Source organism: Eurytemora carolleeae, unplaced genomic scaffold (assembly GCF_000591075.1).
Source record: "Eurytemora carolleeae unplaced genomic scaffold, Eaff_2.0 scaffold507, whole genome shotgun sequence".
Lineage (NCBI taxonomy): Eukaryota > Metazoa > Arthropoda > Copepoda > Calanoida > Temoridae > Eurytemora > Eurytemora carolleeae.
The window spans coordinates 180,389-195,174 of record NW_019396911.1 but is presented as its reverse complement, the minus strand read 5'-3'; the positions used below and the strand labels follow the sequence as shown (position 1 = coordinate 195,174).

General features: G+C 32.7%; 2 protein-coding genes across 2 annotated transcripts in view; both read left to right on the top strand.

Annotated features, from left to right (window-relative positions):
- Window positions 1–6,032, top strand: part of LOC111710007 (mannosyl-oligosaccharide glucosidase GCS1-like) — a 15,709-nt gene extending 9,677 nt beyond the window's left edge. Inside the window, exons 14-20 of the mRNA XM_023484003.1 lie at window positions 1,788–1,843; window positions 2,244–2,310; window positions 2,890–2,953; window positions 3,683–3,786; window positions 4,192–4,407; window positions 4,763–5,462; window positions 5,720–6,032. Coding sequence (XP_023339771.1) covers window positions 1,788–1,843; window positions 2,244–2,310; window positions 2,890–2,953; window positions 3,683–3,786; window positions 4,192–4,407; window positions 4,763–5,134 — 879 coding nt within the window. The 3' untranslated portion in view covers window positions 5,135–5,462; window positions 5,720–6,032. The remainder of the gene's footprint in view (window positions 1–1,787; window positions 1,844–2,243; window positions 2,311–2,889; window positions 2,954–3,682; window positions 3,787–4,191; window positions 4,408–4,762; window positions 5,463–5,719) is intronic.
- LOC111710005 (CDK2-associated and cullin domain-containing protein 1-like) lies at window positions 6,004–14,786 on the top strand. Its single transcript, XM_023484000.1, has 10 exons — window positions 6,004–6,085; window positions 6,444–6,496; window positions 6,850–6,961; window positions 8,259–8,372; window positions 9,360–9,452; window positions 9,938–10,040; window positions 11,170–11,249; window positions 12,653–12,742; window positions 13,095–13,165; window positions 14,202–14,786. The coding sequence occupies exons 1-10, from the start codon at window positions 6,083–6,085 to the stop codon at window positions 14,254–14,256; spliced, it is 774 nt and encodes a 257-aa protein (XP_023339768.1). The 5' UTR covers window positions 6,004–6,082; the 3' UTR covers window positions 14,257–14,786.

Here is a 14,786-nt window from a genome sequence, read left to right as displayed (position 1 = left end):
TAATTGTTTGCTTTAAAAGTTTGCCTGCATGCAAAATATTTACTGTGATAGAAGAAACAGTTCTTTACGATTATCGAAGTCTGTTCAATGTTCAATGTTCAATGGTCAATGATCAATGTCCAATGTTCAATGTTCAATGTTCAATGTTCAATGTTCAATGGTCAATGATCAATGTTCAATGTTCAATGTTCAATGTTCAATGTTCAATGTTCAATGTTCAATGTTCAATGTTCAATGTTCAACGTTCAATGTTCAATGTTCAATGTTCAATGTTCAATGTTTAATGTTTAATGTTTAATGTTTAATGTTCAATGGTCAATGTTCATTGTTCAATGTTAAATGGTCAATGATCAATGTTCAATGTTCAATATTCAATGTTCATTGTTCAATGTTCAATGTTCATTGTTCAATGTTCAATGTTCAAAGTTCAATGTTCAATGTTCAAAGTTCATTGTTCAATGTTCAAAGTTCAATGTTCAATGTTCAATGTTCAATGTTCAATGTTCAATGTTCAATGTTCAATGTTCAATGTTCAATGTTCAATGTTCATTGTTCATTGTTCAATGTTCAATGTTCAATGTTCAATGTTCAATGTTCAATGTTCAATGTTCAATGTTCAGTATTCAATGTTCAATGTTCAATGTTCAATGGTCAATGATCAATGTTCAATGTTTAATGTTCAATGTTCATTGTTCAATGTTCAATGTTCAATGTTCAATGTTCATTGTTCAATGTTCAATGTTCAATGTTCAATGTTCAATGTTCAATGTTCAATGGTCAATGATCAATGTTCAATGTTTAATGTTCAATGTTCAATTTTCAATGTTCAATGTTCATTGTTCAATGTTCCATGTTCAATGTTCCATGTTCAATGTTCAATGTTCAATGTTCAATGTTCAATGTTCAGTATTCAATGTTCCATGTTCCATGTTCCATGTTCCATGTTCCATGTTCAATGGTCAATGGTCAATGTTCAATGTTTAATGTTCATTGTTCATTGTTCAATAGTCAATGTTCAATGTTCAATGTTCAATGTTCAATGTTCAATGTTCAATGTTCAATGTTCAATGTTCAAAGTTCAATGTTCAATGTTCAAAGTTCATTGTTCAATGTTCAATGTTTAATGTTCAATGTTCAATGTTCAATGTTCAATGTTTTCAATGGTCAATGTTCAATGTTCAATGTTCATTGTTCATTGTTCAATGTTCAATAGTCAATGTTCAATGTTCAATGTTCAATTTTCAATGTTCATTGTTTATTTTTCAATGTTCAATGTTCAATGGTCAATGTTCAATGTTCAATGTTCAATGTTCAATGTTCAATGTTCATTGTTTATTTTTCAATGTTCAATGTTCAATGGTCAATGTTCAATGTTCAATGTTCAATGTTCAATGTTCAATGTTCAATGTTCAATAGTCAATAGTCAATGTTCAATGTTCAATGTTCAATGTTCAATGTTCAATGTTCAATGTTCAATGTTCAATGTTCAATGTTACTCCCCTTGAAAATTGGGGGGACGCCCCCCCCCCTGGAAAATTGGAGGCGGTGTGGGGCAACCAGAGAGAGTGGGTAACATCTAGTACCTTTTCAGATTTTTGTAACTTCGCTTGCGGCGGCATTGAATGAGCCTAATTTTAGTTTATTTTTAAAATATTTTTTCTTTCATGAACAAATATAATATCCTTACCTACAGGACATGGCTGATTTAACACTTTACTTAATATTCGGAAACCTACGATCCGTTTCAAAGTTTTATTTATTCTCTTATAAAAACTTTTCACTTTAAGGTTGGAGAAACCCGAGGAACGTACAGATGGAGGGGGAGGAATGCTTCAGCTATCAGGGATTTGTCATTTACAAGAAGATTATCTAAATATACACTTTTTCTACTTATCTAATTTTTAGTAAATAATAGTTTCCCGATTTTTTAAAAAGTCTATAAGGTTGCCTGTCAAACAAAAAAAAGATCAAAAATTTCATAGGTATTTTTCAAAAATGAAATAATCAAAATAATATGCTTTATTATATGTAAGATCTCGATATTCACCTTTATTTTTGCTCTCACCCTGTAAATTTCATTATTTTTAGATTTCCCCCCGGTAAATTACCTTTACACGTGCCTACATTTCAGAAACTACTATTTCTTGTTGCATTTCCACAATTTTACGTAACATTTTTATTACATATTATACAAACAAGCGTCTTCATTTTTAATATCTTGTATTTGATTGATATTGAATAAGGGAGCTGAATCCTAAAACTTTAACCTCTGGATTAGATGATTATCCACGAGCTTCTCATCCAACTAAGGTACCGGGAGTACCGGTCCAGTACGCATTTTATGATAACATAATTATTTTGCAGTTAGTAATCCAGTTTCTGTGCAAAGAAATTAAATTTTTTGTGAAAATTTCGTTTCAATTGTTTAAGGAAAGTAAATTATCTGATATATGTATTACTGTGAAGGTGAACACACTGCACATTTGCTCTAGTTCTTAATTTTTAGTGACCCTCCAGTCTCCGATATTAATCAGAGAAAGGTTCAAAGGGTACCGTTGTGTATCGGAAATGGCCCTCTTCATTTGCTCTTTGTATACATTGTAAAACAATAACAATCAAAATTTTCGCGGATTTAATAAAAAAAGTTCGTAGATTTTTAAAATTTAATAAAAATTGAATTTTGTTTGAGGCTAATTTGTGAAATTTTGATTATTCATTAACCTTTCCTAGGGTCACGTGAGGTCCCACGCAAAATTTGGGCCCGATCGAATACAAACAGACAAGCAAAGTATATATATATAGATAAAAACAATACAATTAAAGACAAATAGACATGCTATTATTATATGTTGAAAGGCTTTATTGTTATGAGCAATGTTTTTGTTTTAGGATGAACGACATCTTGATTTGAGATGTTGGATGGCACTAGCCTCAAAACTTATGGCAGATATAGGTAAATATTTATTTTGCACTCCCCCCCCCACTCTTTCTATAGTAAAAATCTGAAAAGTGAACTGAAAGGGTTCTAACAAACCGCCATTGGCTTAACACTCACCCCTGAATTCACACTCAGTTCAAACCTTGGTAAACTGGACAGGAGCTTAAGCCTGATTTCCAAGGATTCATTATTATTATTATTCATCATAGTCTTTGCTGCAATATCCGACCTACGACAGCTGTTTATTTTGTATAATTTGAGGGTTAAGTTAGATCGAGGCAATTTCTAAACCAAGTGCTGAATTTAAGACAGGCTGGATCGCCGAACGCCTCGCTAGGACAGGCTAGAGGGTCGGGCGCTTCGGCCACTTGCCAACTTCCAGCAGTAAACCTACGAGTGAGTAGGTCAGAAGTTTAGTATATTGTGGATGTGCGTAGAACGAAAGATACACCATTGATTATCTGTATTTAGGACGACTACTTGGTTGGGCGGATTATCAGAAGTTTAGTATATTGTGGATGTGCGTAGAACGAAAGATACACCATTGATTATCTGTATTTAGGACGACTACTTGGTCGGGCGGATTATCAGAAGTTTATTATATTGCGGATGTGCGTAGAACGAAAGATACACCATTGATTATCTGTATTTAGGACTACTACTTGGTCGGGCGGATTATCAGAAGTTTATTATATTGCGGATGTGCGTAGAACGAAAGATACACCATTGATTATCTGTATTTAGGACGACTACTTGGTCGGGCGGATTATCAAAAGTTTGAGAAAACTGCCAACTTCTTATACAATAATCAATACCTGGAACTCAGGCACTGGTCACAGACCCACCAGGTATTAACAATTAGGAAGGACCACCCCCCCCCCCCTGGTAAATATAGTAATGTGAAAAACAAATAATCTAATGTTTTGTTTTGGATTATTATGTGATTTGTAAGATATTTGAGGGAAATGACTCAATAGAATATGAATTGTCTCCCGGTCCTCACTATCATTTTTGTTAATAACTTTTATATTTTGCTATTATACAAAAAATTCAAACTCCACTGTGAAACATAACAAACCATCCACCAATACCACGGGCAACAGCTTAAATCTTGGTATATGAAAATATTTTCATCTTTTCATCTCTCGTAGATATAACAAATAAATTAAGTATACATTAAGACGCTTCTAAGAATTCTATTTTATTTTGTAAAAAATTGTCACTTAAAAACTAAAACTACTGTCTATCTATAGGCCTTCTTGGACTGGGGTCTGCATACTGATGAGGTATCTCTCCAGCGCCCTAAACCACCCCCGGGGGGACACCGACACCACTCTCCGGAGAAAACTAGACACGCCATGTCGGATCCCCAACTAGGGTTCGTCAACTCCTACGGATATGTTTCCTTGTTCCCGTTTCTCCTGGAGATATTAGAACCTAACAATCCTAAACTAGAAATCATTCTCAAGGTACAATCTTATTTCTAACCAATTCATTTTAAAAATTAATAATCAATAATACTATGTATATATTATAATAAGGACCTTCTGAACCCTGACCTCCTGTATACTATGTATATATTTTATAATTAAGGACTTCCTGAACCCTGACCTCTTGTGTACTATGTGTATGTATATATATATATATATTATAATTAAGAACCTATTGAACCCTGATGTCCTTCTGTATGCTATTTATATCTATTATAATTAAGGACCTACTGAACCCTGACCTCCTGTGTGCTATGTATATAAATATATTGTAATTAAGAACCTACTGAACCATGACCTCCTGTATTCTGTGTATATATATATTATAATTAAGGACCTACTGAACCCTGACCTTTTGTATACTCCCTACGGATTGAGATCGCTAGCCAAGTCTGCCCCTCTCTACATGAAGAAGAATACTGAACATGACGCGCCCTACTGGCGAGGACCCATTTGGATCAACATCAACTACCTGGCGATTCGCGCGCTGCATCACTACGCGCAAAGAGAGGGTCCGTATAAGGCGCTTGCTGGTGAGGTGTACAAGACGTTGAGAGAAGGTGTGGTGAACAACGTGATGAAGGAGTACTACAGGACTGGGTATATCTGGGAACAGTATAATGATAGGACTGGGGAGGGGCAAGGGTGTAAACCCTTTACAGGCTGGTCAGCTTTAACTGTTCTTATCATGGGAGAAACTTACTGATTAAACTTATCTGAGTTGGGAACTTTTGATGGGGCTGCAAAGCCAAAACTTGACAGAAACTTTTGGATTCAAGAACTTGGCTTGTTTTAATGCCGACTTCTTTCTTGTCACGGTTGTATTATTCAGACATCTGCGTTGACCAATTAGAGGCGTGAAAAATGGTTTATAAAAGAGTTTCTGGAGGAGGGGGAGAGAAGTTACTTAACCCTTCATTTAAAAGTTTTTGGCTTTGTTTTCCATTATTCTGTGATACGGATACATGGATTCTTAATAATATTTAAGAGTTTTGATGGACAGCATTTTAATGCGTCTTATATATTGTCTTACAGTTAAACCCTAAATAAGCCAGACATCGAAAGAATTTATTAAATGTCGTCTTGACAATTTTTTAATGAGTTTTATACTAATATGTAAATCTCAGTATTTGCGAAAATATATAAATAGCCATGAATATGCGAGAACAGTTTTAAAGAGCTCCATATAATCATTCAATTAAAAACTAAATATCTGCAACATTCCATTATTAGAAAGTGAAGAATTTGATGAATTCTTTCGATGTATGGCTTATTTAGTGATTAACTGTAGTATCTTGAATATTAAATTGATTAGAACAATCTTAAACCAGTTTTTCTCTTATTTGGATTCTTTTCTCTCAAAAATACAATTCTTTTTCAATTTATTACTGTACTGTGATACGTTAAGTTATTCTTTTTTCGTAAATTTTGTTAAACATTTTTAATGGTTGTAGTTCTTTGTTTAAATTGTATAAATTATATTAATATGTATGGTTTTTTTATTGTTCACCCTTTTCTTCCGTTTTGTTCAGAATAATCCTGTTATCATTCATGAGCACTTGTATTTGATTTGTGTGATGTTAATAATTGTAAAATATTTCAGATTTTCAAAATGAAAAAATTGTAATTCCAGTTTTTACGGGTGTGGCATTTCATGGTAAGTACTGGACAATGTTACAGGGTTTTCTGCCAAGGATAATATTTTCATGGTAAGTACTGGACAATGTTACAGGGTTTTCTGCCAAGGATAATATTTTCATGACGAATTAAAACTCTAAAGACGACGTTAATTAATTAGTGGTTCTGCCTAAAATAAAGTTTTAAATCGGGATTCTGAATGACGCAATCAAAGGAAAAACGATTTTAAAATCGAAAATCAGGGTACGGATAGAACTAAATATTTTAAATGTCAAAAATAAAATCTCTGGAATTATTTTCACAAAATTTACAACCTCTTTAAGATTTGATAAAGATGTGTTTAAAGTTATCATGATTTTAAAAATTTAAAATTTTAGAAGATGGCTCTAATGGAGGAATCTACAGAACCTCGTTGCCGTTCTCATCTTAAGTAAGTCGGAAACATATCTTATATTTTATATTTCTATCTTTTTATATCTAGCTGTATGCACCAATTCCTGTTATGTATCCATAACAAATCAAGATAAATTAACTTTTTCAAATCCTTTAACCCAGTGGAACATCCCTAGAAGTCAAATTTAATTTGATCTAATAAACTAAACCTATTTAAGATTGATTTTTGAAGTAACTTAATAATTATTCTTCGTTAATAATTGATTTTTATTATTTGATTTTTTCATCTAATTGATTGATTTTTCTTAATTCTTAAATTATATCTCTTTTTCGTCTTCTGTGATAGCAATTAATAGTTTTTTCTTGTTTATTGATTGATTGTTATTCTAGCGTAATGAGCGCGTCTGAGTACCAGGAGAAGTACTGGGGAAGATTACGAGAAGCAATTGATAAAATGTTGACTCCCCCTCCACAGGGATGTAGACCTATATCATTTGAGGAGGTTAGTTTTGAAGTTAATACCCCACCCTCCCTGTTTTTAGAGCGTCATGTCAACGTTATTTCAAGGGAACTTCTTTTTTTAGAGTTACATGCCAGATTCACAACGGTACCTTTCAACCTTTGTCCAGTACAATTTTGTATTTTTGATTTACTATCTGAAAAATGATTTTTTACAGTGGGGGATTTATTTATTTGTTACAGTAAAATGTCGTTTTCTAAACCTAATGATAAAGGGAATGCTGCAGAATGCAGATATTTAGTTTTTACTTGAATAATTATTCACCTTAATTTTTTAACTACTAGCTCAAGGACCCGGCGTTGCCCGTGGAAATTAAAAAAACTATTTTTGAAAAACACAAGTTTTAGAACTTTTTTAGCCAATGTTACCCTCCAGGCAGGAGACCATACAAAACATATCACCACAAAACTTATCACCACAAAACTTATCACCACAAAACTTATCAAAACAAAACTTATCTAACAACAAAACTTATCAAAACAAAACTTATCATCACAAAACTTATCAAACTACAAAACTTATCAAACTACAAAACTTATTAAACTCAAAACTTATTAAAATAACTAAAAAACTTATTTTTCAAAACCTTTTTAAAAGTTGTTACAACTAAAACCCGACTTAGAATTTATAGATATAAATCATTATTCATCTGTAAATAGGCTGGCAATATTAAACAGATATGTGTTCAAGGGTACACTATCAAAGCTTGCACACATAGCCTTCAGGTCTTGTTCTTGTTCTCTTTGTATTTGTTGTACAGATGATTTTCATCATCCTTAAGTAAGTTTGTACCCTTCTGTGAGAGAACAAAAGTATCCTCCATCTCGGTGGAAAGGGGCTGGAAAACTGAGCTTTTACCTAATTTTCTAGTAAAATTCGCGGATTTTTAAAAAAATTTTGGAACATTTCCATGATTTGAAAATTTAGATTCATGTATTTTATTGATAAGTTTTAATTTTGATATGTTTTGTAGTTTGATAAGTTTTGTAGTTGATAAGTTTTTTTTTGATAAGTTTTGTAGTTTGATAAGTTTTGTAGTTTGATAAGTTTTGGGATGATAAGTTTTGTCGCTGATAAGTTTTGAAAAGATAAGTTTTGTGGTGATAAGTTTTGTGGTGATAAGTTTTGTGGTGATATGTTTTGTATGGGCTCCTCCAGGCAAGCTATGGGTTCCCTCAACAAATTTCAGACCATTAGGTCCAGCCGTTTGGCCGGCTATAGGGAACATATATACGAATGACTTATTTTATTATATAGATCATATTTATCTATTTATCAGATGTACAGTAATGTGTACTCGTGTGTATGTAAACAGTACAGTGAACGATTATACCAGGATCTAATAAATCACATGAGAACTAGGGTGGCAGAGTGGTCGAAACTCATGTATCAGGTAACACAACAATACAGGGTGTTCTGATAAAAATGGGAACTAAGAGAAAACACTACGATCGTCGTTGCTTTAGAATTTTTAATGCTTTTAGTTATGAAGTTTTAAAGATCTGAAATGGCAAAACACATTTTGTAAAAACCCAATAAATTTTTAGTTTTTATTGTTAGTAATGGGTTAACCCGAAATAATGTATTCCAGGGGTCCATATAATTCCCAAAATAGCTGATTTTCTCGATCTCAAAATAATTTTTTGCCCCCAACTTAAAAAAAATACACATTAGCCCCCATTTGCCCCCAATTATAAAAAATGCCCCCAATTACAAAAATGCCCCCAATTAAAAAACATTTTCGAATTACAATAACACATTTGCCTCCAATTTAAAAAAAATGCCCCCAATCAAATAAAAATGCCCCCAATTTTTTTTAAATTATCATTAAAAAAAATTTACCCCCATTTCTTTCAAATATCTCAATCCCAAATGGGATGAAAAAGGAATTACATGGACCCCTGATGTATTCACTAAAAATACCAGATTGTTCAAAAACGATTTAAGATTATTTATAATTCGGAATTCCCATGTACTTGTTTTATTATACCACTGTTAGAGTTTATTAGCTTGTTTTCAAAAATTACTTTTTGATATTTGTGTTCCAGGTTCCTGAATATTTTGATATCGTTGTCCTAGGTTCCTGGTAATCTAATATTTGTGTTCCAAGTTCCTGATATTTTATTTTTTTTTGTTCTAGGTTCCTGATATTTTGATATTTGTATTCCAGGTTCCTGAAATTTTGATATTTGTGTTCTAGGTTCCTGATATTTTTATATTGGTGTTCCAGTTTTCTGATATTTTAATGTTTGTATTTCAGGTTACTGATATTTTGATATTTGTATTTCAGGTTCCTGATATTTTGATATTTGTGTTCCAGGTTCTTGATATTTTTATAGTTGTGTTGAGGGTTCCTTATATATTTATATTTATGTTCTAGGTTCCTGATGAAAACCTAATCGACACCTTCCACGATTCATCAGTTCAATTTTTCCATGCATCTGAGGGCATTGTTCGTATCTTCCTTTACCTGGTAAATTTAGTTTTAGAAATACAGTTTGTCCCACTTATTATAACAATTGAGAAAGGAATAATAACAATCGTCATTGATTACTGAAGACTGATAAATGTTGAGAGAGGAGTTATGGACAAAGATTGTCGTCTTTGATCTTTGAAAACGTCTTTGCCACAAACTCTTAATGTCTAATCTTAACATATGCAACCTAATGTTGTAGGCCTTAGATATTTAAACTATTAATTCTGTCAGATTAAGTTTGAAATATCAAAGGTTTATGCCATCAGATTGCACAAATATAGGGATTAGAAAATTTGAATTTTTGGCAACGACTAAATTCTTTGGTTAAAATATAAATTGCAACCTTTTACCTGAAAAGATGGCAAGGATATTGATTTTTAGATACCTTTCATTTTTCTTTAATAGATTAAGATCTGAAGAAAAAATGCAGTCCATATTTTGTCATTTTCTTATAAATGTCATTTGTGGATATTTGTGTTTAGAGTCGAAATTATATTGAAACCAAGCTGAAAACTAGCCTTCAGGAGGAACTTATGAAAATATTCTCATCAATGTACACAGATCTTCATGTTAATCGTCTTCTACGTAAGTTTCAGTTTAAATCATGCTCACTCATTTGAGGTCGGAACTATTGTATGAGACACCGCTAATCCGTCTGATTACTGGTTCATCGCTCTCAAATTCGATCACATTTCATGACAAATCTATGAATTAAAAGATGATAATGGAAAAAAAAATTAAAGATGTTAAATTCCCTCTCATTGTTCCAAAGAAAAACTTTTCTCTTTATTGCTTTTTTGCATAACGCTTTTTTTGTTTCATTTATTTTTATTTAAACTTCGTTGCATAAACTTTTGGGTCAGGACATACAGGGTTACCCACAAAGTACGAGACTTCAGAGCAGTGCTTAGGATCCGGATCCACAAGATTTTGGCTTGGGGTAAAATATCAACCAAAAACAGCAAAAAATGAATGATTTATCAAGTTTTATGATAAAAATAAGCGAAAAAAATAAAACAAAAAATTTAAAAATTATCTTTTGTTGAAAAAATTCAGTAAATTTTAAAGAAATGACCTGGATCCGGATCCGGATCCATTTTTTTCCAGTGCGGATCCATGATCCGGATCCGCATCAAAATTAAATGGATCCTAAGCACTGCTTCAGAGACAGTTGTACGATATTTCTTTATATTCATGTATAAAAACTTCTTTTTATCTTCGCCAATTCATTAAATAAGCCAAGTTTAAAGACTACGTCAATGGCACAATACTTAACGTAAACTTGGGATCGTCATAGTTTATGAGTATGAAGTCGTCTTTACAGTCTCATCCTTTATGGGTCACCCATTTCTTTGATAAGCTTCTATGCAATTGGTTAATACTTTTCATCGTATTTTTTGTACTCTCTATACACATTCACAAATATATGAGCATTTTGTACTCTTTATACACATTCACAAATATATGAGCATTTTGTACTCTTTATACACATTCACAAATATATGAGCATTTTCCATTTCCTGTTTTGTAATGATAATGTAATTTGTTAAAAAAAAGCTATTAATTGCTTAATCTGTGAAGAATGGCTGACCAAGAGCCATTTATAGATGTCTAAAAGCATTTAATTAAGATTACAAAATATTTGGTTTCTTGAAGGGAAGTTCTAACCTCTGACAACCATTTCACGAAAATTTATTTATTTATTTATTTTCAGCGCTAATGGCAGAAGCCCAGTCTAAACCGTTCTCTGTCCAGCCAGTCAAGATGGCAACCATCTGTAAACAGCTGCATCTGGTAGACAACCATTTTTTTAAATCAGAAAGTCTTAATAAAAATGTGTTAAGTGTCAACTTTGAACTACGCTGTATTATGCCGTGAATTAAATTATGCTAGTATCACATAACTGCAAAATTCAAGTTTTTGTCAGGGTGTATTCAACATATGCCTTTCTTGGACATTTTTCTTAAGTTGAGTGATACCAAAAAAAAATAATCTGTTAAATTTGAATTAAGAATTAAGAGAGACATTAATTATAATTCTTTCTATTTTACACTATTGGAATCCAAAACTATTCCAACGCACAATATTGTATTCGAAGCAAGAATTTGCATCAAAAAGCAATTTTAGGGTGTAAAAAATATAATTCACAATTCAAAATGTTTTTTATTTGGTGTTTCATATGTAAGAACAGCTCTTGGATATCAGTTTGGAAGTTTTGTTATTGTTACTAAATGATTAAATGGCTCTATAGCATCTCTCCTAGAAGTAATATTTCGCCATATAACAACTTGCCTAAGTAACATTTCACCATGTAACAATTTGCCATATAACATTTCGAGATATAACAACTCGCCTATATAACAGCTCGCCATATAAAAACAAAAAACAAAATAATAAATTTCTTTTAGTAGAAAGTAGTAGTTTATTAGTAGTTTAGTAGAAAGTATATATGTAATTATATAAAATTATGAAACCTTGTTTATCTATATTGATGAATACATAGATACATATAAAGGAAGATTTAAATTTAGTATACAAGTTGTTTATGTCAACCAAAGATGGTTTCCCCCGCTGAGTTGTAGATGCATGCAGTACTCCCGACATTGTTGGAATTACTGTATTTGGGATTTTTGGGTTTTTGATTCGTGGATTTTCTGGTATAATTTTATTTACACTACAATTTAATTAAAAAAATATATAGGCGAGTTGTTGTTATATGGCGAAATGTTACTTAGGCGAGTTGTTATATGGAGAGTTGTTATATGCGAAATGTTATATGTCGAGATGTTACTGAGCCTATAGTGAAACCCTTAATAACGAATACATCGGAAGAATTTATCAAATGTCGTCTTGACAATTTTTCAACGAGTTTTATAGTATAATGCGTAAATTTCAGTATTTTCGAAAATAAATAAATAGCCATGAATATGCGGGAACAGTTTTAAAGAGTTCCATATAATCATTTAATTAAAAAACTAAATATCTGCAACATTCCATTATCAGAAGGTGAAGAATACGACATTTGATGAATTCTTTCGATGTATTCGTTATTAAGGGTTTCACTGTATAATATAGATAAAACTTTAGAAGGATGAGTAGGTCTTCTCTCATTCAAAAATCCTGATCTACTAACTTTTAAATTTATTATTACCTTTTCAGAGATTTTAGTTATCACTCAGTACACAGTATATTTCTAGTTGAACCCTGCATATACAAGCCTACACCCTGACATATTCCTCCAGTATTTACCTAATATTGGCCCAGCTATGACGGAACAAGATCTACAGGTAATTCAGTCTTTCAGATTGATTTTCAAGAAAAAGAGGGGGGGAAATGATTTTTTAAGAAAATATGCACCCCTGGCTCAGCACGAGATAAGAAGTGGTCCGGGGGTTAAATGATATCGGTCAAAAAGGAAAAGAAGGATTAGATTAAGGATCAAGGGACCATTTTGCTACAGGGAGTAAGTGTCTTTATATTATGCGTCTCAATAGCTGGTCACTTTATCAAAAAAATCTAACCCATTTATTTTATAAGCAAACATGGGTTCATAAATCGTACTACGATTAAGCCTTACATTTTTAATATTATAATATTATAATGATCAGAATATAAATCTTAATCTATTTCTAAATTTAGAACCAGAGGGAAGCAGAGAAGCGGATGCAAAATGAGCTAATGCAACAGGGTTGGAATACCCAGGATACAAGGAATATATCTTACACGTAATTTTCATGATACAGGGGTAGATATTTTAAAGATTAATCCCCTCACCGGATAATTTTCTATGCCCTGGGATAAAAATAGCGACTCATTAGATTGAGGAAGCAAATTGAAACAAAAATATTGAGGATTCATTTTAGGGACACACTTTGAGGACACATAGCAAGGACGGGTATTGAGGACACGTTGAGAATACATAATAAGGACATACATTGAGGATACACATTGAGAACACACATTGAGGACACACATTAAGGACACACGTTAAGGACACACATTGAGGACACACATTGAAGACACACATTGAAGACACACATTGAGGACACACATTATGGACACACATGGAGGACGCACATTGAGGACATACATTGAGGATACACATTGAGAACACACATTGAGGACACACATTGAGGACACACATTGAAGACACACATTGAAGACAAACGAAGGCACACATTGAAGACACACATTGAAGACACACATTGAGGACACACATTATGGACACACATTGAGGACGCACATTGAGGACGCACATTAAGGACACACATTGGGGACACACATTGGGGATACACAATGAGGACACCCATTGAGGAGACACATTGAGGACACGCATTGAGGACATACGTTGGGGGCACACACTGAGGGTAAAAATCAAGGACGTACATTGAAGATACATATCAAGGACGTACATTGAAGATACATATCAAGGACATGCATTGAAGATACATATTAAGGACGCACATTGAGGATACATAATGAGGGTACATATTAAGGACACACTTTGAGGACTAATATTCAGGATACATTTAAGGACGCTCATTGAGGACAATCATTGAAAATAAATATTAGGGACACGCATTGAGGAAACACATATAGGACACACTTTTCAGAAGTCACCATGCACTAAGGAGGCACTATATAAAAAAATTCAGAAAAAGTGTGACACACTTACAGTTTACACGCATAAATGGAACCCCTGAATTTCTTTATTTTAATGATTGACAAGATATACACTGGATTTAGGAGAAAGCGAGAGTTTGAAGAGGAACCATTGATAACTACAACCTGGAGTAAATAGATTCATGTGAAACTAATGTAAATAAATCCACACAAGACTGTTGTAAATAAAGGGCCTGGAGTAAATAGATCTATATGAAACTGCTCTAAATAAAGGGCCTGGAGTAAATAGATCTATATGAAACTGCTGTAAATACAGCCTGGAGTAAATAGATCTATATGAAACTTCTGTAAATACAGCCTGGAGTAAATAGATCTATATGAAACTGGTGCAAATATAGCCTGGAGTAAATAGATCTATATGAAACTGCTGTAAATACAGCCTGGAGTAAATAGATCTATATGAAACTTATACAGCCTGGGGTAAATAGATCTATATGAAACTTATACAGCCTGGGGTAAATAGATCTATATGAAACTTATACAGCCTGGGGTAAATAGATCTATATGAAACTGGTGCAAATACAGCCTGGAGTAAATAAGGTGGCGTAAATATAACCTGGAAAAAAATTCTTGTGAAACTGCTGTGAATTGACCAACAAGTGAAAATGTGTTAAGCGTGAATCGGTAAAATAAAAACCAAAACTCGTA

What these genes read in the sequence shown, in the direction of transcription:
- LOC111710005 (XM_023484000.1), top strand. An exon ending in CGTTGCCGTTCTCATCTTAA is followed by an intron (nt 6,497 to 6,849) that starts GTAAGTCGGAAA and finishes TTGTTATTCTAG; the next exon opens with CGTAATGAGCGCGTCTGAGT. An exon ending in GACCTATATCATTTGAGGAG is followed by an intron (nt 6,962 to 8,258) that starts GTTAGTTTTGAA and finishes TCTATTTATCAG; the next exon opens with ATGTACAGTAATGTGTACTC.